This window comes from Ictidomys tridecemlineatus, chromosome X (assembly GCF_052094955.1).
Source record: "Ictidomys tridecemlineatus isolate mIctTri1 chromosome X, mIctTri1.hap1, whole genome shotgun sequence".
Classification (NCBI taxonomy): domain Eukaryota; kingdom Metazoa; phylum Chordata; class Mammalia; order Rodentia; family Sciuridae; genus Ictidomys; species Ictidomys tridecemlineatus.
In genome coordinates, this window is record NC_135493.1 from 59,040,194 (window position 1) to 59,063,106 (window position 22,913).

Here is a 22,913-nt window from a genome sequence, read left to right on the forward strand (position 1 = left end):
TTCTGTGATACAGAGGGCTGAGTATCGCGAGATCATCGCGTGGCATGTGACCACAGGAACAACAGCTATAGGGTCGCTGTGGTGCTCACGTGACTGCCAGCGATTTGCCTGCATGTGAGAGGACTTTCAACAATTTTGTTGTTAATGTTTGTGATTTCAATTAAAAGAATGCTGAAATTTAGCAGCCTCTTTTTTATTTGCCATCATAGAGGAAAAGTGGTCAATTGATACTGTTATGGGTCATCGTATTAGCTGTAGGTTTTCTTGACTATGTCTTTTAACAACAAAGATACTTTTTTTTCCGAATTGTTTTCATAATGGATGTGGAATTTTCTCAAGTGGCTTTTCTGCAACCATAAAGACACTCATGTTTTTGTTTTTTTTTTTCTTAAGATAATGTCTGCTTTGTGTCCTATTCTTAAATTTTACATATCTCTGGGTTCAATTTGCTAATAATTTGTTGAGGTTTTTTGCATCTTTTTTCAGAATGTTTACCTAAATTTTTCTCCTCTCTTCATATATTTTCTCCTGGTATCAGGGAAAGTCCAGTCTCATAAAATTAGTCGGAAAAGTGATCGCACCCTCTGTATCAGACCGGTATTTGTGTGTGTGTGTGTGTGTGTGTGTGTGTGTGTGTGTGTGCGCGCGCGCGTGCGTTGTGTATCTTTCAAGGAATTGCTCCATTTCATCAAAGTTGTCAAATGTATAGATTTTTTTTTGTACTTTCTTTCCTACTCTTCTACTGTTTGTTGGTTTTGTAGCAAAATTTACCCTTTCTTTATTTTACATCACAGTGGGATGAAAACTTATAAAAATGAAATAATATGTGTACATTTTACATCGATTTATTATATGTTAGTAAAATAATTAGTTTACTCACCACCATATTAAATTTGTTTCTCATCTTATAATTTCATGATCAATATGATTCTAATCTTACCTGTTTAATTTTTTTTCTGCCTATCTTTACCATTTCCACCATTGTGCTTCCTTTTGGTCCAATTTTCTATTACATTTTTTGTTCTTGAGGTGAAATCTGATATTATTTTTGGTACTTTAATAACTATCTTTTTATTTAGATTAATTTTCATTTGATAGATAATTGTATATATTTATAATGTAAAATATGTTTTCCATAATATACAATTTGTAAAATTACCAAGCTGATTTGTGTACCTATTACTTCAAATATATATCATTACTTTGTGGTGAGAACACATGAATTGATCTCTTTTAGCTCTTTTGAAAAATACAATATATTAATATTAATCGTGGTCATCATGCCATGCAATAGATCATCAAAAGTTATTCCTCCTATTTAATGCAGATTTTTACACTTTAACTAGTATTTTTCTTTTCTTTACCCAACCTCTGGTAATCACCCTTTTACTCTTTTCTATGATCTCAGCTTTTTTAGAATTGATGTATAGCTGAGATCACAGAGATTCGTCTCTCTGAGCCTGACTTATTTAAATAGCATACCAGTCTCTAGGATTGTCCATTTTGTTGCATATATAAAAAGCTTGTTTTTTAAAGTCTGCATAGTATTCCATTTTTTATACATAGCATATTTTAGTATAATAACCCATCTTGTGCACTTTGGTTCTTTTCATATTTAACTATTTTGAATAAGAAAAGACAATGTGAGATTACATATTTGTTTAAAAGAGGATTTTGTATTTGGAAAACCCAAAAGATGACTCCTAAAATCTGTTAAAACTGAGAAGCAAATGCAAAAATGTTGCAGAATACAAAATCAAGGTTCAAAATTCATTGGCATTTCTTTATATTTACAGTGATCTATCTGAAACTGTATTCAGGAAAAGAATGCCACTTACAATAGCACCAAAATTAATAAAATATTTAGGAGCAAATTTAAAATATCTGCATACTGAAAACTAAAATATCGATGAAAGAAATTGAAAACGGCACGAATAAATGGAAATATTTCTTGTGTTGATAGATTGGAAGAATAAATATTGTTTGTAGGAAGCCACCCATAAAATGTGCGTGAACCTTTTCAGCATTGAAGCCATTGAGAGGGAAGTTCTGGTTTCTGGGAATTTACAGTGGCAATCCTGCTGACCAGATGACCCGATATACCTAAACTCCCACTCAGCTCTGCCCAAAAAGGTCCCAGGCATCACTGGTGATGGGCTTGACCTGTTAGGAACTGAGCAGCCTACCCTGCCCCCACCTCTATCCTGTTTTTGTGAATAACTTTCTATTGAATCCCTTTGATCTGTTCTGATGTAAATAAAACCAATGTGGGCGCCTTTCTTTGTTAGAAGCTTTACCTGGCTGGTCAACTTGTCCTATCTCCGTCCCTGCTCTGAAACTATATTTCTGTGTCCTATGGTTATTTAATAGTACTATTTTCTTAGCCTTTATTTCTCAGCTGGCCCATCCCTCTGGAGGGGAACCTTTTCCCTCGCCAACATGGGATGTGTGGGAGAATTGTTAAAACGTCCATACTACCCAAAGTGATCTACAAATTCAGTGTAATGTCTGTTAAAATTTCTTGAATCATTCCTTAAAGAAATAAAAAGAAAAAGTATGAAAAGTTTTATGGAACCACCAAAGACCACTAAAAGCCAACAATCAAAAAATGCTTGGGATAAAAAGCAGGATGCATCGTACTACATGATTTCAAATACATTACAAGTCTATATTAATTGAAATACCATGGTACTAGCATAAAAACAGATAAATAAACCAATGTAATAAAATAGAGAAATGTAAAGCCATATATTCATGGTTGTTTGACTTTTGATAAGGTTGCCAGGAACCATAATATGGAAGGGACCATCTATTCAATAAATGATGCTGGAAAAACTTGCTGAAGAATTAAATTGGACAACAATCTCAGCCCATATAAAAGAGTCAAATAAAATAAGTTAAGTTTAAAATATAAAGCTGGAAACTAAAACTATTAAAAGAAAATATAGGATATGTGTCAATGATTTCTTGGAAATAACCTCAAAAACATAAGGAACAAAAGCAAAACAAAAAAAATGGATTTCATCAAACTAAACAGCTTCTAAACAGGAAAAGAAGGAGAGTGAACAGACAATTCACAGATTGGGAGGAAATGTTTGCAAATCATACATCCAATAAGGGGCTACCATACAAAATGTCTAACTAGGACTCCAATGTCTAACTATCAAGAAAATAAATAATTATATTAAAAATATAGAAAGAAGAAAAACAAAAACAAGTAAAATATAGAAAGAAATGGGCAAAAAACCTAAATAGACATTTCTCAAAAGAATACATATGACAGGGCTGGGGATGTGACTTAAGTGGTAGCTTGCTCACCTGGCATTCACGAGGCACTGGGTTTGATCCTCAGCACCACATAAAAAAATAAAATAAAGATATTGTTTCTACCTAAAACTAAAAAAATAAATAAATAAAAATTTAAAAAAGAATACATATGACAGACCACACATGAAAAAAGCACACACTGATCCGTGAGGGCTGGGGTGCTCAGTGCTAGAGCATTTGCCTAGTGTGGGTGAGGCACTGGGTTTGATCCTCAGCACTTCATAAAAATAAATCAATAAATAATAAAGGTTAAATTATTTATTTATTTATTTATTTTTTAGTTCTCGGCGGACACAACATCTTTGTTGGTATGTGGTGCTGAGGATCGAACCCGGGCCGCACGCATGCCAGGCAAGCGCGCTACTGCTTGAGCCACATCCCCAGCCCAGGTTAAATTCTTAAATAAATAAATAATTTTTAAAAATCACAGTAAGATTATCACCTCTCAAATATTAGAATGACTATAACAAAAATAATGAATAGTAAAAGTGTTTTCAGGGATGTGAAGAAAAAGGAACACTGGTACATTCTTGGTGAAAATGTAAATCTATGCAGCCATTATGAAAAGCATTTGTAGAGTTTCTTTAAAAAAACTAAAAATAGAAATACCAAATAAAAAACCAATCCTCTTTCTGGGTACATATATTCAAAAGAAATATACCTAAATCTGTATGCTGAAGACTTTTCTGTACACTCATGATTATTGCAGGAGTATTCAAAAACACTTTCATATTTATCACAGCCAAGAAATGGAAAAAACCTTAATATTCAGATTTTAAGAGTTCTTAAAATATTCTAGCTAATAGGCATTTGCTGGATATCTAGTTTGCAATTGCTTTCTCCCAGTCTGTAAGTTGACTTTTCATGGATGGTTCTAATTTTTATGAAGCTCAGTTAATTAATTTTTCCTTTTATAAATTGTGCTTTGTGCATCCTGTTTATGACCCAAATTAAAAAATGAAACAAAAATAAAAGACCAGAGAAAAACTTTCATTTATACCTTGGCCTGATCCCAAAGCCAAGAGTATGCCCCAGGGAATTAAAAAAAACAATACCCTGGCTCCAAACCAATCTTCCAACACAGAGAATTGGTTGTATTTTCAAATTTACAATTTTAAACAAAAAGTTACAAGGGTGAAAAACATGACCCATGAAAAGAATAAAATAAATTTACAAAATTATCCCTCAGGAAATGCAGATAGTGGATTTATGAGACCAAGACATTAAAACAATGTCTTAAATATCTTCAAAGAGCTAAGGAGAAATTTAGACAAAATAATAATAAAGGAAAAAAGAAAATGATTCATAAACAAAATGATAATTTCAATGAATAGATAGAAATTTTAAAAAGATAGCAACAGTATTCTTGAGACAAAAGTGTTACAATAGAATTGAAAAATTCCAGCAGATGCAATCAATAGCAAATTTGAACAGGCAGAGGAAATAATCATCAAACTTGAAAATGTAGTATTTGCAATTCCATTGTGTGAGGAGAAGAAATAAAACAATGGAGAACAGTGGACAGAGCCCAAGTGACTACCAGGACTACACCACTAAGTGGACAAATTATATGCATTAAAAGGATATCAGAAGTAGGAAAGAGAAAATGGAAAGGAGAAGTTATATGAAGAAATAATGGTCAAAATCATTCAAAGCGTTCTTTTCAATCAGAATAGAAGAAATTTGAAAATCAATAATACATTGAAAATACAAAAATATATGTATTTTCTACATTCCATAATGTATTTAAAAATATTTTTATTAGTTTTTGACGAATTTTTAAATTTTATTCATTTATTAGTATGTGGTGCTGAGAATTGAACCCATTGTCTCACACATGCTAGGCAAGTACTCTACCACTGAGCCATGACCCCAGCCCCCATAATGCACTTTTAAAGATATAATAGGCCAAAGAAGAAATCACAAGGAAACATAGAAACTGCTTTGAGTATTATAAAATTAAAACACTACTTTCCAAAAATAAATTCGATGTAACAAAATCAGTATTAAGAAGATTTATAGCTCTATGTGTTGACTGGAAAGAAAAAATATTTCTAATTAACAATCTAGTTTTATAGCTTAAAAAAACTAGAAAAATAAGAAGAAATTAAGCCAAGACTAGCATAAAGAAAGAAATCATAAAAATTATCACAGAGATAAGTAAAAGGAACAATTGGAACACAATAAAGAAAATAAAATTGTTATTTTCTTTGAAAAGATCAACAAAGCCAAAAACAAACCTCATGCTACTAAGCTTTTGCCCTGTGACCTGACATGAACAATTAAAGGAGAAAATATTCATTTTTCCTCATGGTTATAGAGTTTTCAGTTCATTATCAGCTGACTCCATTGCATGGTGATGGACAATATCATGGTAGAGAGGGTGTGGTGGTGCATAGCTGCTCATTTCATGGTGGCTTGGAAGGAGAGAAAAAGAAAGGGGCCAAGGACAAGATAAAACCCCCAAAGACTCTCTCCTTTAACTAGGTTCCACCTCCTATATTGTCCACCATCTCCCGATTATGTAGTCAAATTATCAATCCACTGATGAGGTCAGAGCCCTCATGATCCAATCACTTACCAAAAGCCCCACCTCTGAATGTTGATGAATTGGAGACCAAACTTTCAACACATGAGACAGTGGCGGACATTTAATAACCAAACTATAATAAACCTTGAGTTAGATTGGCTAGGAAAATAGAAGATTCAAATTATTAAAGTAATAAATGAAATTGAGGATATCAGTATCTTTTGTAGAACTAAAAAGGATGATAAGAATGTACTGTAGTAGTCAGCTTTCTACCACTATGACAAAATATTTGAGATGATCACCTTCTAAGGAGAAAAGGTTTATTTTGGCTCATTGTTTCAGAGGTTTCAGACCATAATCACTTGGACTTCTTGCTTTAAGTCTGTGGCAATACAGCACATCATAGTGGGAACATGTGGTGGAGAAAGGTTTTTCACCTCACAGGAGCCAAGAAGTAAGAAAGAGAAAAGGTCCAGGGTCCCAGTATCCCCTTCAAAGTCATTTTTGCAGCGATCTAATTTCCTCCCACTAGATCCCACATCTAATAGGTTTTAACACCTCCCAATGGTACCACAGGCTAGCTACAGAGCCTTTAAAACATGACCTTTCAGGGAACATTTCAGATACAAACTATAGCAAGTAGTTTGAATAAATGTGTACCCCAAATTGGAAAGCCTATATTTATTGGACAAATTCCTAGAAACATTCTACCAATATTAATCATGAATAAACAAAAATGGATTCATAACTAATAAGCCCATTGAATCAGAAACCAAACCTTTCCAACAAAGAAAATCCCCGGAGAATGAAACTGACCAAATTATGTTAGGTGCATGGATAGATATATCACAATGAAATTCCACTATTTTGTCTAATTATTATGTACCCATAAAAAAGGAAAAAAGAAAACCCCTGGAACAGACGACTTCACTGGGAAATCTATAAAATGGTGAAAAATAATGAACAACAATCCTTCCCAAACTTTTTTAAAAACCCGAAGAGGAAAGATACTTCCTAATTCATTTCATGAGGTTAGCATTACTCTACTACTCAAGGTAGGCAAGAATAATTCAAGAAAAGAGAATCACAGACCACCATCTTTTATAAATTTTGGTGCAAAAAATCCTAAACAAAATATTAGTGGGTGAGAGCTGGGGTTGTGGCTCAGTGGCAGAGTGCTTGCCTAGCATGTGTGAAGTACTGGGTTCAATTCTCAGCACCACATATAAATAAATGAATAAAATAAAAGTCCATCAACAACTAAAATATTTTAAAAAGCTATAAAAATACTAGGGGGAGAAAAACAATATCACACTGAAAAGATTATATACCATTGGAATAATATTCATAATAGTCATTATTTTTATGGGATTTATTCCCAGTATGCAAGAATCACTCTATCATTGTAATGTACCACATTAATAGAAGACAAAACACCATGTGAATATCTCCATTGATTCAGACAAAGAACTTGACAAAATGTTGACATCCTTTCATGACAAAATACTCAACAAACTAGTAATAGATGGAAATTACCATGAAACCTGCATTTAACATCATACTAAATGGTGAAACTCCATTTTTTTTGTATTTTCTTAGATAGAACAGGATAAAGATGAGCACTTTGCCACTTTTATTAGGCATAGTATTGGAAGTACTAGCCAGTACAATCAGAAAAGAGAAAGAAGGTAAAAGCATCCAAAATTAAACATAGAAACACCATATGGCCCAGTAATTCTACTTCTAGGTATATACTCAAATGTATTAAAAGGAGGGACTTGAACCAATATTTGCACACCAATATTCATAGCAGCATTGTTCATAATAGTCAAAAGACAGCAATCACCCCATTTTCTCTGTTTAGATTAATGGATAAACAAAATATGGCATACACACACACACACACACAGTGGAATGCTGTCATGTCTTAAAAGGAATGAAATTCTGATATTATGCTATATAAATAAATCTTGAAACATTATGATAAGAGAAATAAGACAAAATGAAAAGTATATTATTCCTTTCATATGAAATAGTATAATAAAATTAATGGACAAAGTAGATAGTGTTTATTAGGGATGGGAAGGAGGGGAAGTATAACATCTGTTCCCCACTCCCTCAATGGGGTAAGTTGCTGTGAGACCAAAGTAGACACCCAGAGATGAAATGTAAGACATAAAGTTTATGAGAAAATGTTATGGGGAAGATCTTCTGGTGATGGGTTAGACAGGTATTCTGTCAGAAAGTCCAGTGGTAAAGGGCTGGACAGGTAAATCGCCATTTAACAGGACAATTCTAGTGTTTCATCAGAAAATAGTGCCTCCATTGCCTCCATAATGCTTGGTCTAGTGGCAGCTGGCTGGGTAGGCACTTCACTATCCATGGTACTCTGATCTGTATCAGTTACCATTGGGACAGGGATTTATTATTTATATTATAAAAGAGTGACATTATTCGTTTCCTCAGTTCATTTTGTTCCTTTTACTATCAGCATCCCAAAGAGTATTTGCTCTGATGTATGAATAAGAAAGCAGTTTCTACAGATATCACTTGTCTTCCTTATTGGGAGTATATTTGAGATAGTCACGGTCCTTCAAGATAGTATTTATCTGGACACTCTAGTCTGGGCCTCCTTTCATTATTCCTGTAACTTATCTAGGTTCCTGGGAATGAAAAGAGCTTTTGAGGAACATGGTATTTTACAGTCCTCCTTTTTTTGTAAAGATGACATAGTAAGTTATTGTTTAATAGGCACAAAGTTTCAGTTTGGGATAATGAAAATGTCAAGAGATACATAGTCCTAATGGTTTCATAACAGTGTTAATGTTCTTAAGGCCATTTAATTGTATGCTAACAAATAGTTTAAATTATAAATTTTCTTATGTTCTACTTTACCACATAAAAAATATTTGAGTCCTCTCCTTTTCGAGGTTGCACAGAACACTCAAATTTTTTATTAAAAGGGCTGAGATTATGCAGACATCCATGGAGAAGATAGTACAAGTCCGGTCCACCCACCTGCTCTGGTCCACTCAGTACCTGCTTCCTCCCTCACCTAGCTGTCTTAGTGCTGCTGTGGCATGTGCTTAGATACAAGAGGTATCAGAAGCCAGGCTTAGGATCCTGGATATGGAGGTGTCTCTAAGTCCTGGCTGTTCCATCATTTGCCCATTTCTTTTTTCTTTCTTTTCTTTTTTCTTTCTTTCTTTCTTTTTTCTTTTCTTTTTTTTTTTTTTTTTTGGTGCTGGGTATCAAACCAGCCTTGTGCCTGCTAAACCTGAGGTCGACCACTAAGCTACACCCTCAGGCCCACCAACATCTTTTAAAACCACAAAGCCTTAGTAGTGGGTCATGAGAGTACAAATGAAACTGCAGAGACCCTAAAGCCTGGCTCTCACCTATCCGGTGAAAACTGGGTATGATTATTTTTTAATGATCAGTGCTAGATACCCTTTTTATTTAAAAAAAGACAAAGAGCCTTTGGGGGAAAAAAGGCTGAGATTATGGATGACAAAGAGAAACAAATGAATGGCATTGAAGGAAAAATAAGAGTAGCAATCCACCAGTAAGAAAGGCTTTGCATTTATTTTTATTTCCAACTTGTGTGTAGTGGCCCCATTTCAACATATGAGCTTGTTTTTGGTCCACCCACAAATTTAATATACTCCTTGTTGACACCACCTAATTTAACTTTGGGGCTTCTTAACTCAGCAGCCATAATCATGTTACATTTTTGGGGGGGGGCACCAAGGATTGAATTCAGGGGCACTCAACCACTGAGCCATATCCCCAACCCTTTTTTGTATTTCATTTAGAGACAAGGTCTTACTGAGTTGCTTAGGACCTCACATTTGCTGAGACTGGCTTTGAACTTGTGATCCTTCTACCTCAGCCTCCTGAGCACCTGGGATTACAGGCATGTGCCACCACGCCTGGCCATGTTGCCTTTCTGTTGGGATTGCAGGGCACCATGCTGCCCCATTATCATAGCATTCCTTCCTCCTTTCCCCTGGAGGACAGTGAGTAGCAAGCAAAGAATCATTCATTGCAGTAGGACAGTAGAAACCCTTAATCACTGCCATTTACCACTTTGGGTAAGAACATTAACTACTGGATCCTGCGGAGCCTTCTCAGATCTCCTAACCCAGGAAAATAATGCTTTCCTTATCATCTTTCATAGATCAAGGTTTTTGTCAACATCCCATCTTTACCATCAAAGCTATCAAAAATATTAAGGATGTGTGATTTTATTCTACTTGTAAGTCATCTGCTATAGTCTCATACAGAATCATTCTGGCAGAAAACATGAGACTTCTGGGTCAGAAAGAATTTTATTACTCTCAGTGCAGCAGGCAGAATGAGATTTATATTTGTGCTATTTCCTTTTGTCCCCCACTTCCTCAAATCCTAGACAAGTGATTTTGAATGTCTCAGGAGAAAGCTGTGCATGGTGGGTTTGCATCATAGATGAGGAACCCTGAGTTTAGGGGACCTCAATCTTATAATGGGACTATTAACAATCATACCTACCTTTTTCCCAAAGGGAGGCATGGATTTCATCATGCAACACCAAACAAATCTGCCTTCTTCCTTGGAAGAAAACACTGTTTCTTCTAAGATGGTTGACTAAGAAGTAAATATGCCCTAATACAGAAAATATGCATAAATGTTAAACACTCCTCCTAATACCATTAATGTTTGCTTGCATTACAGCTTGGAGTACTTTTTATTCAGGAGTTGAGCCGGGTTTTGTTTTGTTGTCTAAATGTGTATTTTCCCCGTACCGCAGGCTTCAAATTCTTCTGTTACCTTGTTCTTAGTGTGGTGGGTTGGCCCAAAAGCTTTTATTTTTCAGTGTCCCTGATCCATCCTCTGCTTTCAGTCATCTCTACATTTCTGTACCATAGGCAGAATCTCCTTCCTCACTTTCACATCTCTCCCATGTAAACATCTGCTTTTTATGTAGTGCTTTTTCCCATGATATTGGTGGGCTGGACTTTTCTCCATTCTCTTTATCCAGGCTCAACCTTCAATAAGCTTTATGTATCTAGGTTTCTAGGGGTCTTTTTTGAATTCCTGCTTTTCTACCATGTGGCAGCCAAACTCTTGACTTAGTTTTCTGATTGTGTGGGTAGTAATAGATGTCTAATATTACTCCTAAAGGATATGAGGCCATGACTCTTTGACACTCTCATGGTATTTTTTTTTGCCTTATACAGTTTGCATGCAATGCATGTTTACATGTGACTTGTAGATGATAAAGTTCACTCAGTATTTTTGATTCATATCAGAGAAGCATAAAGGCAGGGGTTAAAGATTCATGTTTTTTTATGTAGCAGTGACTTAGCCCTTTCTGCAGTCTTACACTGCTCCTAATCTCTCTGTGAAGCAACTAGTATGGATCCCTGGCAAAAAGCCTAAAAGTTGAGTGTGAACTTTGTGTTTGGTGCTTCCAGGATTTTACACTGTGACAGTAGCCTATACTTGATCTTTAGCAATTCATTAAAATACTCAGTTAATTCTTCTAACCCATAAATATGGTAGCTAGTCCTCCTTCTTTAGTGGTATGCCACTGGTCTGTTCATCCAGTCTATCCCTGGAGATGCCTGATCCTCCTTGGAATTCAGTGTACTAGGTAGCCCTCTAATGACATTAGCTCTCTGATAGGTTCAAGTAAAATTATGGACATGCAAGGTTTTTTGGCTTTTTCTCCAAGATAAAAAAAATACATATATGCTCTTTCCAGGTTACTATACAGTAACCTTAGATAACAGTGGAATTTTTTACTCTGAAGCTTGTTTATTCTTGAGGCCCTCATTTTACTCTTATTATTCTAAAGGGCAATACAGCAGTTCTACATTCCTAATGAAATATGCTTTTGAAATGAGTCCTAAAGAATCAGGCCTGCTGCAGGAAACAAAATTAATTTCTGCTCTTTTGTCAATCTGCATTACCATGACAAATAGCAATAGAGGAACTTTGTTGTAAATAATAGCAACAAATTCTTTGAATATCTTATGATGTCCTTAACAATTATTTTTAGTCATCCCCTAGCTGACAATTTAATTCAGTTGATTCTTCCAGTCTGCTAAAAACAAAGACTTAGAAGCCACCAGCCTTGCAATAGAAGTGTATAAACATGTCATTTATATTTATACATCACACCAATAGTATTCCTAATTGTCCCTTTGTGTTTTGCTATAGTTTTAACTTCAGGATATGGTGCCACTAACAGAATTATGGCACCAAAGCAGGATGGGGGTAGGGGAGGAAATACTCCAGTCTCTCCCTATTTGACAACTCCCCAATATCCTACTACTATTTCATATTGATTAATCAAAATTGTAGTTCAGACAGCAAGGGAACCCAGCTTATGCAGAAAATATATAGTAAGAGCCACACTGGATAAAGCAAAAGCTAAAAGGTACAGGTGAATTTAATTTTAATAATATATTTTATTTAACACAAAAATGCCAAAAAACATAACTAGTTTGATAGCTCATTAATTTCACAATTTAGTAGGACTTTGAAATGTTGTAAATTATCACTTCAAAATATAAGCACTATGAAAAATATGAATAATTTTACATTCTTTGTTCTTAAGTCTTTGAGATGCTATGTTTTATCAAGAAAATACTACATATAAATTATAGTTATTTTCACATTTTTCCAAGTTTGAATGTAGATTGTTATCACTAAAAATGGAACAAAATTAAATTAACTATTTTAATTAATCTTTACATTTTTTCTATAAGTCTTTAACATATAGTGTTATACCATTTCAGTGTGTACACAATAAGAACAAAACATTTCTTTTTTCATTGAGTCAGTCTGAAATGCAGTATGTTATCATTTCAACATGGAAACATAAATGTATTATTACTTTGACATTAATCTATCTTGCTAAGTCTTTAAAATGCACTCTGTTTTCATTTCAACAAAAAACCTTATACATTAATTATTAGTTATTTTCAATTATTTTGGTTACTAAGTCATTGAAATTCAGTGATGTTGGCATTTCAACATGTAAGCAACAGGAACAAATTATTAACAAATTTTGCATTTTCTTACTATGTCTTCAAAATGCAGTATGCTACTATTTCAACATGTAAATGTTATAAGTACATTATTAGTTACTTTATATCTTTTTTTCTTACAATGTCTTGAGCATACAGATGTACCTTTTTTATTTAAAAGTACATCACCATTTTGGATTGGCCAAATTTCTAGTGCTCACTAGACACAATATGGCTAGTGTGTACCATAGTGAACAGGATAACTCTAGTGAAAGAGAAGGAGCAGATAAATATAGCATATTTATATCATGAATGAAATGTACACAACACATTAAAAGAGAGCAACTGATGACAAATTGAGAGAAGAGAAAACCTTTCACTTGAGGTTTAATAGTTGAGTAGCTATTCAATAGCTTAGGAACCAGTTTGTTTTGAAAATAGTATGTTAAAGTTAGAAGTGAAAACAAAATCTTATTCATAGGAGAATAAATAATTTTCCAAAATGTCCTAAGAAAGATTAGAGGGATAGATAAATCATAGAACATCTGTTCTTTGAGTGACTTGAGGTAGGGACTTTGTCTCATTTGCTTTTTAGTACATCTAACTTATAACAGATCCTTGGTGAGTGTGCGTGAAATAAAGAACAACTTAGCCCCAGGTATCTGAGACCTAGAAAAGGAGGTAGCAATGTATGGTTGAAGATGAAGTGGGTAGGTAGAGGCATAGTTTTTCCCCCTTTAGTTGCAGATTTTTTTTTTTACAAGCAACCTAAGGCAACCTTAAATACAGGAAGATTAAAGTAACTCAGGGGATAAAATTATCAGCTTCAATAACTGCCACCTACTTCACAAAGGCATCCAAGAAGTACTCAAATTGTCCTGACCTGTGTCAAGTACCCATCAGTGTAGATAAGGACATGTTGTACTATGATTGGGCAAGCTCACATCACACACCTAACACTGTGGTGAGTTAACAAGGAGAAGGACAATAGATAAGAGACCCACAGGACTTCTCAGAGCCCTCTATTTTCTTAGAATTCTTCTTCTACACAGATCAGTTACATATATAAGCTCTCTAACACCAGTTTTCTAGAACAATGGAATTTTACATGTGTCTCCACAACTTAGATTCAGGCAAGAACACTGAATGTTTTAAAGGCCACACATAAATATTGAAACAACTCTTTGTACTGTGAAAATTACTCAGGACAAGTGGCCCAGTGCATGTCATTCCGGTTTACTGCCTCCAGCATTGCCTTCAATTCTGCTTGTACTTCAACAAGCTTCTGTTGGTCTAAACTGCCATTAAACTGCCATTGTTCATAGCAATGAACAGGGATTGGATAAATCACATGCTTCAACTCCATCAAGCCTGTTAAGTGCTGAAGAAGATTCGTCAGAGTAGGCATTGATATGGGATTGGAGGCAAAGCTAAGGACACGAAGGTGAGAACAGCGGCTTAGGGCTGGGATGACAACAGAGAGTGTAGAGTCTGTCATAAGGCAGCTATTTATCTCTAGATGCCGCAGGGTGCCTGAGAGCTTCTCCAGAAGTATCTGGAATGACTCAGAAACTTCCCAAGATATCTGGTTGTTACTGAGATTCAACAGTCTCAGGTTGGAGGCCTGAGAGCTCTGGGACAAAACAATGAAGTCTCTGCTAGAAAGTCCACAGAAAGACAGATACAAAGCATCCAACTGAGGTGGCAGGACTCTGTAGAGAAAAAAAAATGTATTTCTGAAGAATGAGGATTGGAACAGGGCAGAGTCCTGATTTATAAGTACATATGACTCTAGAATAAATTACTTTGTATATATAGTCCAACAGTGGTTAAGAATGTGGTATTTAGACAATAGCTTTGTGACTATGTAAAAGTTACTTTTCCAAAATGTAATATATAGTTTTTAAATCTTTGGAATATGTATAATATCAATTATTACACAGGACTGTAGAGAAGATTAAGTGAAAAAAAATTAACTCAGTGCTTTATAACTTTTTTGCTTTTTTGGTGGGGCTGGGTATAGGAAAGCAACCAACTAAAGGTTCCCTTTAATCTATTCCTAAATTACACTTTCTCCATTAAGGGCCTAAGGTTTGAGGAAAACAAGAATGACGTGACAATATTAATTACTGTAGTCAGACCATGAGTATGTGTGTCAGCACTACAGCATAACACAATTCTCCATCTGAATGCCTCTCCTTCCTTTCTACAAGCTTGTAAAATAAAACAGGAAAAGGGCTGTGTCTATTTTTACCAATATATTTATGGAATTATAGCATCTACATATGGTTGACTGAATGTATAAACAAATGACCACCATTTACTTTTCTAATCTTGTCTTTCTCCTAACTCTAGTAAGATATTCCTAACATGACTAGTTTCAAATTTCCACTAGTGCTCATGCTGGGTAGAAGGAAAATAGGTAAAAGAAGCTTAGGAATATCCAAGAAAGGTTGCTTTCCTGTCTTAAAAATGGGACATTCAGGGTACCACTCTAACCCCTCACCTGAGCAGTTTGTGCAGTTGATTTGTGAGGCAGAAGAAAGACAAGCTGAGCTCTTGGAGGTTGTCCATCCGCCTAATATTGTTGAGAAAATTTCTGAAGTTTTTTCCCTTACAAGATTTAAAAGGGATTTTAGACAGACTAAGGCTGTCCAGGTGGATCATCTGATCCAAAAGGCTAGTGACTTCACTCAGACAAGCCTGGTCTATTCCAAGATGATCAATGCATACCAGATCCAGAAACTTCAGGATGCTTTTATAGTCAGACATTTTATCAATTTGCAAATCCCTACAGCAGAGGTGCAAGGACCCAAAGCTCTGCTCAATTTTCCGCCGAAGGAAAGAAAGAAACTGTCTTGTTTGCAAGCTACCATCAAGGGAAAGGTCCAATAATAATTCCATGGGTTCCCTGGGTGCCCGAGGCTCAGAATTTGAGGTTAAAGTTCTGATATGCCTACCACCCTGCTGAGCTTCTTGTCGTTTCAGGATAGAGTGCTGTGAGAAAACACAAGACTGAAAACAGAAAGGTAATGTGGTCCTGATTTCAGAGCATGTGGTCCTGCAGTCTGCATCCTGCCTTAAATCTAGGATCCTCAGTTTTGGCCCCCTGTAGGGAAAAGGGGAGATAACACATCTGAGTTGTAGTAGATTTTAATACAATCCAATAGGATCAATGAAGAGAAGCAGAAGAAAAACCTTTTATCCCTGGTCTTTACTCCATATACTATCTGCCATTAAAAGTTTACCATGCAAAAATCAAAATTTTTCATTGTTTTATCCATCCTCTGATTCTCCACAGTCTGGATACTCATGCCCTTCTATGTAATAATGCCCAATGTGTAAAGCCAAGAATAATATCCTCAATCATTTTTATTCCAAAATCAACTCTATGAGAGATTAATCTTTAAAGTGACCCCAAGTTTTTAACAACAGCCTCAAGGAGATCTCCAGCATTCACCCTTAACTACCTACTGGAGACTGATAGGCCTTCTTCTGCCCAAAGCACATGTATAATTTCTTGCCAGCTTACCACATCTCTATTATACATAGTCTTACCAAATAGGAGAGTTCTGTGCAGGCAGGGTCTGAAGACCATCAATCATGGCTTTCCAGATTTCATAGTGTGGCTCTCGTACACTCAGTGCCCCGATATGGAGACAGCGAAAGGGCCAAATTCTCACCATTGCCTTCAGTATCTTCTTACGCCCGCCCATGAAGGCAGCAACGAACAATGGGACAAAAAGGTCTCTTGGGAGTTCCTCAAGAGCACAGATGGCTGCATCCTCATTACTCACTAGACTCTGTGCAGCAAGCTCTAGCAGTGTGGCTGGGGTAATTTTGTCCATTTTCTTGAACCTGCATCAGAGTGAGGAACATTTAGAAATACTGAGAAAACATTCTTAGACTCTTGTCACTGCTAGTCAACTTTCCATCACTGTGACAAAATACCTAAGATAAACAACTTAAAAAGAGAAAATGTTTATTTTGGCTCACAGTTTCAGATGTTTAAATATAGCCACTTGGAAATATGGTTTCTAGACCTGTGGCAAAGCTAAACATGCTGGCAGACAGTACAGACAGTATGTGGTGAAGCAAAGCTTCTCACCTCATGGCAGTCAAGAAGCAAAAGAGAGAAAAGGAGGAAGAGGCCAGGGTTCCAATATAGTTTTTGAGGGCATGCCCCCAGTGATCTACTTCCCTCAAATAGGTCCCACCTCCTACAGTTTCCACCACCTCCCCAGAGAACCAAAGGCTAGGGACCAAGCCTTCAACACATGAGCTTTTGGAGGATATTTAAGATCCAAACCATAACATTCTGCTCCTGGTCTCCAAAGGCTCATGTCTATCTCACAACGCAAAGTGCATCTCCAAGATTTCTCTTTGTCTTATCAGTTCCACTGTGCCCCAATCTCCAAGTCCAAAGTCTCATCTGAGACTCAGGGCATACTTTTAGCTGTGAGCCCCTGTAAAATTAAAAAGAAAGTTACATATTTCCAAGATACAATGGTACAGTGTATACAGTCTCATTCCAAAAGGGATGAACAGGCAAATAGCTAAAGAAGAATCAGATCAATAAGACCAAAACCCAGCAGGGAGTTTATATTAAATCCTATACCTCCATGTTCAGCATTGGGACACATGTTAGTAAGATGTGGGTTCCAAAAGTCTTGGGTACCCACCCCTATGGCCATTTCCCAGGGTAACTGAACATTGGGTGAAAGAAAATAATCAGATCTTTCAAGGTTTAGTGTACACTGGCTGTGACACTTATTCAAGGAGATCCAAAACATCATTGTAGCCCTCTAGTTAAGAGTAGGGGCTTATGCACATCTTGTGATCAACAGACATTTAACTCAGGTATGGCTCACAGTGAGTCTCCAACCAATCCTAGGTTCCTTTTCCCAGTCCCAAACATATAATTGGGATAGGTATTCTTAGCACTGGGAAGAATTCCCATATTAGTTCCCTAACCTGTGAAGTGATGGGAAAGGCCGAATGCAAGTTGTTTGAGCTATCTCTACCTAGGAAAATAGTAAATAAGAAAATAATATCATACCCTGAAGGGATCTTAGACATCACTACCACCATGACAGACTACAAAATGCAAGGGTCATATAAAACTCTCTTATTGGCCCATGCATAAGATTAATGGATTTGGAGAATGATAGTGGGATATCACAAACTTAAGTGGTGACTGCAATTGCAGTTGCTAAGCCAGATGTGATTTCCTTGCTTGAGCAGATAATACATTGTCTGGTACGTGAGATGCACCTCATGATCTGGAATTTGTCTTTTTCTCCATTCTTATTCATAAAGCCCACTAGAAGGAATTTGTTTTCAGCTGGTAAGGCCAGCAATACACCCTTACTGTCCTACCTCAGGGATATATCAACTCTCCAGCCCTGTGTCATAACTTAATTCATAGGGACTCTGGTCACCTTTATTTTCCACAAGGTATTACACTGATACACTGATGACATTATACTGCTTGAACCAAGGGTGTAAGGGAAAGCAACTATTCTGGACTTATTGATAAAGCATTTGCATGTCATAGAATAGAAAATAAATCTGACTAAAATTCAAGGGTCTTCCACCTCAGTGAAATTTCTAGAATTCCAGTGTTGTGGACATTCTGTGATATCTATCCTAAGGTAAAGGATAAATGGTTACGGCTGGTCCCCCCTTAAACCAAGAAAGCAGCACAATGTCTAACAGGTCTATTTAGATTTCTGGAGAACATAGTTCTCACTTGGGTGTGTTATTCTGGCCCATTTACTGAGTGACTCAAAAAGCTGCTAACTTTGATTGGGACCCAGAACAAGATAAGGCTTTGCAAAAGATCCAGGCTACTCTGTCAACTGGGCCATATGATCTAGCAGATATAATGGTATTTGAGGTATCAGTGACTGATAAGGATGCTGCTTGGAGCCTTTGGGAGGCCCCCATAAATGAATCACAGTTTGCCTAGCATGCACAAGGCCCTGGATTCAATTCTCCCACAAATTAATCACTTATGATTTTGGAAGAAGGTCCTGCCATCATCACATACAACTATTTTCCCTTTGAAAGACAGGACTTGGTGTGCTACTGGGTATTAGTGTAAACTGAACACTTGACCATGGCCCACTAAGTTACTATGCAACCTGTCCATCATGAACCAGCCCATGAAGCTAGAAAGTTGGATGTACACAGCAGCAATCCATCATTAAATGGAAGTATTATACAAGCAATTGTGTCTAAGCATATTTTGAAGGCACAAGTAAATTACATGAAGAAGTGGCCAAAATGTCCATGATTCCTGCTCTTTCCATAATGCCTTTTGTCCCATGTGCACCTATGACCTTATGGAGAATACCCCGTGGTCAACTGACAGAGAAGATTAGGACCTGACATACAGTTATCTCTGCACATTATGCAGGGACCACCCAAAAGTGAACAGCTGCAGCATTATATCCCCTTTCTGGGACATCCCTGAAAGACAGTGAAGGGAAATATTCACCACGGGGAGAAATTTGGATTGTACACCTGGTTGTACATTTTGCCTGGAAGAAAAAGTGGCCAAATGTACAATTATATACCATTTCACTGGGCTGTTGCCAAAGGTTTAGATGGATGGTCTGGGACTTGGAATGAATATGACAAAAAATATCTTGGGAAGAAGTATAACCAAAATTCTAGAGGCAATGAAAGAAAAGAATAAGCAGTTTTTCACATATAAATTTTTTAAAAATGAAATATAAATCATACATAAATCAAAAGGCACTGATACATGGTACATAACTCAGACTAATGGGTAATATTTTACATATATATAGAATTGAAATATTGAGGGACAAAAGACAAAAAATTTGATAGACAATTGGGAAGAAGATATGAACAAATGATTCACAGAAAATATCAAAAACAGGGCTGGGATTGTAGCTCAGTGGTTGAACGCTTGCCTCACATGCAAGAGGCACTGGGTTCGATCCTCAGCACCAAATAAAAAAATAAATAAACTAAAGATATTGTGTCCATCTACAACTAGATAACTGTTTTTAAAAAAGAAACTGTCCTTTGCACAGTGTTTAAAAAATATCAAAAGCAGTCCTGTAATAAGAAGTGCTAATCAGTGATACTTAGACAAATGTATATTAAACAATTAAACAAATGTATACTTAAATAACACGATGGGACCTTGGATATGGCTCAGTGGTAGAGTGTTTGCCTAGCATGCACAAGGTCCTGGATTCAATTCCCAGCACCACATAAAACAAAACAACAAAACACCAAGATATCATTTCTCACATAAGATATAGGCAAAGTTTTAAAAGTAAGGCAACCCATTCTGTTCATGAAGGTGTAGGAAAAGTCACTCTCATACATTTCTATGGGAAATTAAAACTAGTACAACCTTCTGGAGAAACATTTGTAAATGTCTATCAGAACTACATGTTCTTAACTTTGGGCCCAATAATTCAACTACTGGGAATACAACGTAAAGCTACATTTCTACAAATATAAAAATATTTTTGACCAAACATATTCACTGAAGCATTATTTGTAATTTCAAAAAGTTGGAAAAATTTACATGTCCATACATAGATGAGTGATTGAACAAACTATAGTACAACTATACAATTGTGTCTGATGTAGCCATTAAATAAAATGATGATGAACTCTAAGAATAGTAGGAAGTAATTTCCAGGAATGGTATTAAATGAAAAATCCAAAGTGGAAAGGAAAATATATAGCATGCTATCCTTCATGTAAGGGAATATAATAAAACAGATCTTTGTGTGAAATAAATAAAATATTTGGAAAAAATGTTCATCTATAATTAACATACAGATTTTTTCTTGTCATTGTTCCCTAAACAATATAGCAATGACAAATATTTACATAATGTTTATGTTGTTACTAGGTATTATAAGTAATTTAAAAATGACTTAAATTATACAGGAGGATTGTGTATGTTATATGCAATTTTATACGACTTAATATAAGGAACTTGAAACCCATGGGTTTTAGGTGGAGAATTCACATTGGGGGCCTGGAAACCATTTCCCTGTAGATACCAAGGGACAACTGAAAGCAATCAAAATCAACCAGGTTATGAGGGTAGGGGACTCAAAGTCAATTACAAACAGAAATTAATTATATTGTAAATGAACATGTTAACCACACTGAAGGAGTGTGGAATATCTAAGTTAAAAATCTTTGGAAACCAGTATCTTAACTGTATTCACCTAGGCTAAAGTAAAAAAGAACTGTGTACAAACACATATTAGTAAACATTTCTAACAATGATATTGATTAGCAATCCTGAAATGACATTATGTTTATACCCTCTAGGAATTGACAAATAAGTAAATATATTGTAGATAATGAATGCCAGGTCAGAAAAAGAATTTACAAGTGAGGATAGAATGAATTAGATTCAGAAGAATTAGTATAAGTTCCTGGCTTTTAATGTCTATAATATGCATAGATACCAAAATAAGTATAAATGTTTCTACATGTCTACACACACACACACACACACACACACACACACACACACACACTCATACACACACACACACTTCCTACTTCTGTTTATGGAAAGGACCTAGCAGCAATGAATCCTCAGTGAGAATGAATATACATCAATGTATTATTTCCTAAACACTTTCCAAGCAAAGAAACCAGGATTCCTTGAAGAAGTAATTTTAATCCATGGCTATGGTGGGGGAAAACATACAAGATGAACTCAAACATTGTACCATACCAGAAATTAAGTATATGAAAAAGGATAGGAGCACTTTGAAAGACTACAGAAACAATAGGAGCTAACAATGATCAATGCTGGAACAGGTCAAAGAACAAAATGAGTAGGCTGCAGTTTCATTATAACTCATAAAATAACAGTTACATATGAGCCCATACTGACAAAAATAAATTGGACAAATAAATAAATGGGGAAAATACAGTTCCTCCTTAAAATGAGGAATATAGAAAATCATCAGTAAGTAACATTTGTTGTAGAGAAGATCTCTAAATCGATTCTAAAAGAAGTGGGTCAAAGTATGAGAAGAAACACAATATTTTCAGTCTTAAACTATTTCCCATACTCTATTTATTACTAAACAAGGGAAATAGTAGCATCACAGAGGAGCAACATAATTTCCACCACTTTAACCAAGTATAATCAAGGTAAACATCAATAGTAATACAACATATGGACATCAGGTACCTCCTGATTTGATACAAGGAGAAGGGAACAAAACCACTTTTTCAGTAATGTGGTGTAAGGCCTAAAACTAATGCCCAATCATAGTATGCCTTGACATGGAGTGGGGGGACTGGAAGGACTTTGGCCTACCACAAATTTTCATCCCTAGCCAAACTAGCATCCTTATCATATGGACTATATCCACTACTTATCTCTGAGTAGTGGATTTCAGTTCTCTGCCAGTCCAAAGAACTATTCAACAAGGCAATTCTACCCCATGAACCATTGGATCCTCTTGTTGCTACTAAGAGTGCTCCCACGACCCTTACTTGTTCACTTTCTTCTGGAATGTGACACTGTGTGGCTCTCCCTGGCATGTGGTATTCTCCTCTCCTAGGCTGTGAGTAAATGTTACAAATAAACATCTTCTTTTTTGGGGGGTGGGTTATTGAGATTGAACTCAGGGGTACTCAAACACTGAGCCACACCCCAGCCCCATTTTTTTTTTAACAGACAGGGTTTCATAGTGCCTCACTTATGCTGAGGCTCGTTTTAAAGCCTCCATGCTCCTGCCTCAGCCTACCCAGCCACTGGGATTACAGGCATGTGCCACCATGACCAGCCACTAATAAACTTCTGTGGATTTCACCTGCCTAGTATCAGGTGCCATGTGTTTGGCTACTCCCATAACAATAAATGGAGAATATGTCCCTCACCAATGGGATGAAGGAGAGGAGAATAAAATATATCCTTGTCACAGTTGCATAATTTCTATCTAGTCATAAGAAAACATCAGACAAACTCTACCTGATATAGCTTTATTTTAAGAAATATCTGACCAGTA

At 36.0% G+C, this 22,913-nt stretch overlaps 1 protein-coding gene across 6 annotated transcripts in view; it reads right to left on the minus strand.

Moving 5' to 3' along the window:
• Nucleotides 1-12,309: 12,309 nt before the first annotated feature.
• Nucleotides 12,310-22,913, minus strand: part of LOC101968521 (melanoma antigen preferentially expressed in tumors) — a 63,378-nt gene continuing 52,774 nt past the window's right edge. For 3 of the 6 annotated variants that reach the window (XM_040283107.2, XM_040283109.2, XM_078034545.1), the window contains 4 exons: nt 17,183-17,339; nt 16,432-16,731; nt 15,380-15,982; nt 12,310-14,585 (listed from right to left, as the gene is read on the minus strand). In XM_040283107.2, coding sequence (XP_040139041.1) covers nt 14,072-14,585; nt 15,380-15,982; nt 16,432-16,731; nt 17,183-17,190 — 1,425 coding nt within the window. In that variant the 5' untranslated portion in view covers nt 17,191-17,339 and the 3' untranslated portion in view covers nt 12,310-14,071. Of the gene's footprint in view, nt 14,586-15,379; nt 15,983-16,431; nt 16,732-17,182; nt 22,901-22,913 lie in introns of those variants that run through there. The other 3 variants (XM_040283123.2, XM_005342428.4, XM_078034546.1) reach the window with 2 other exon arrangements.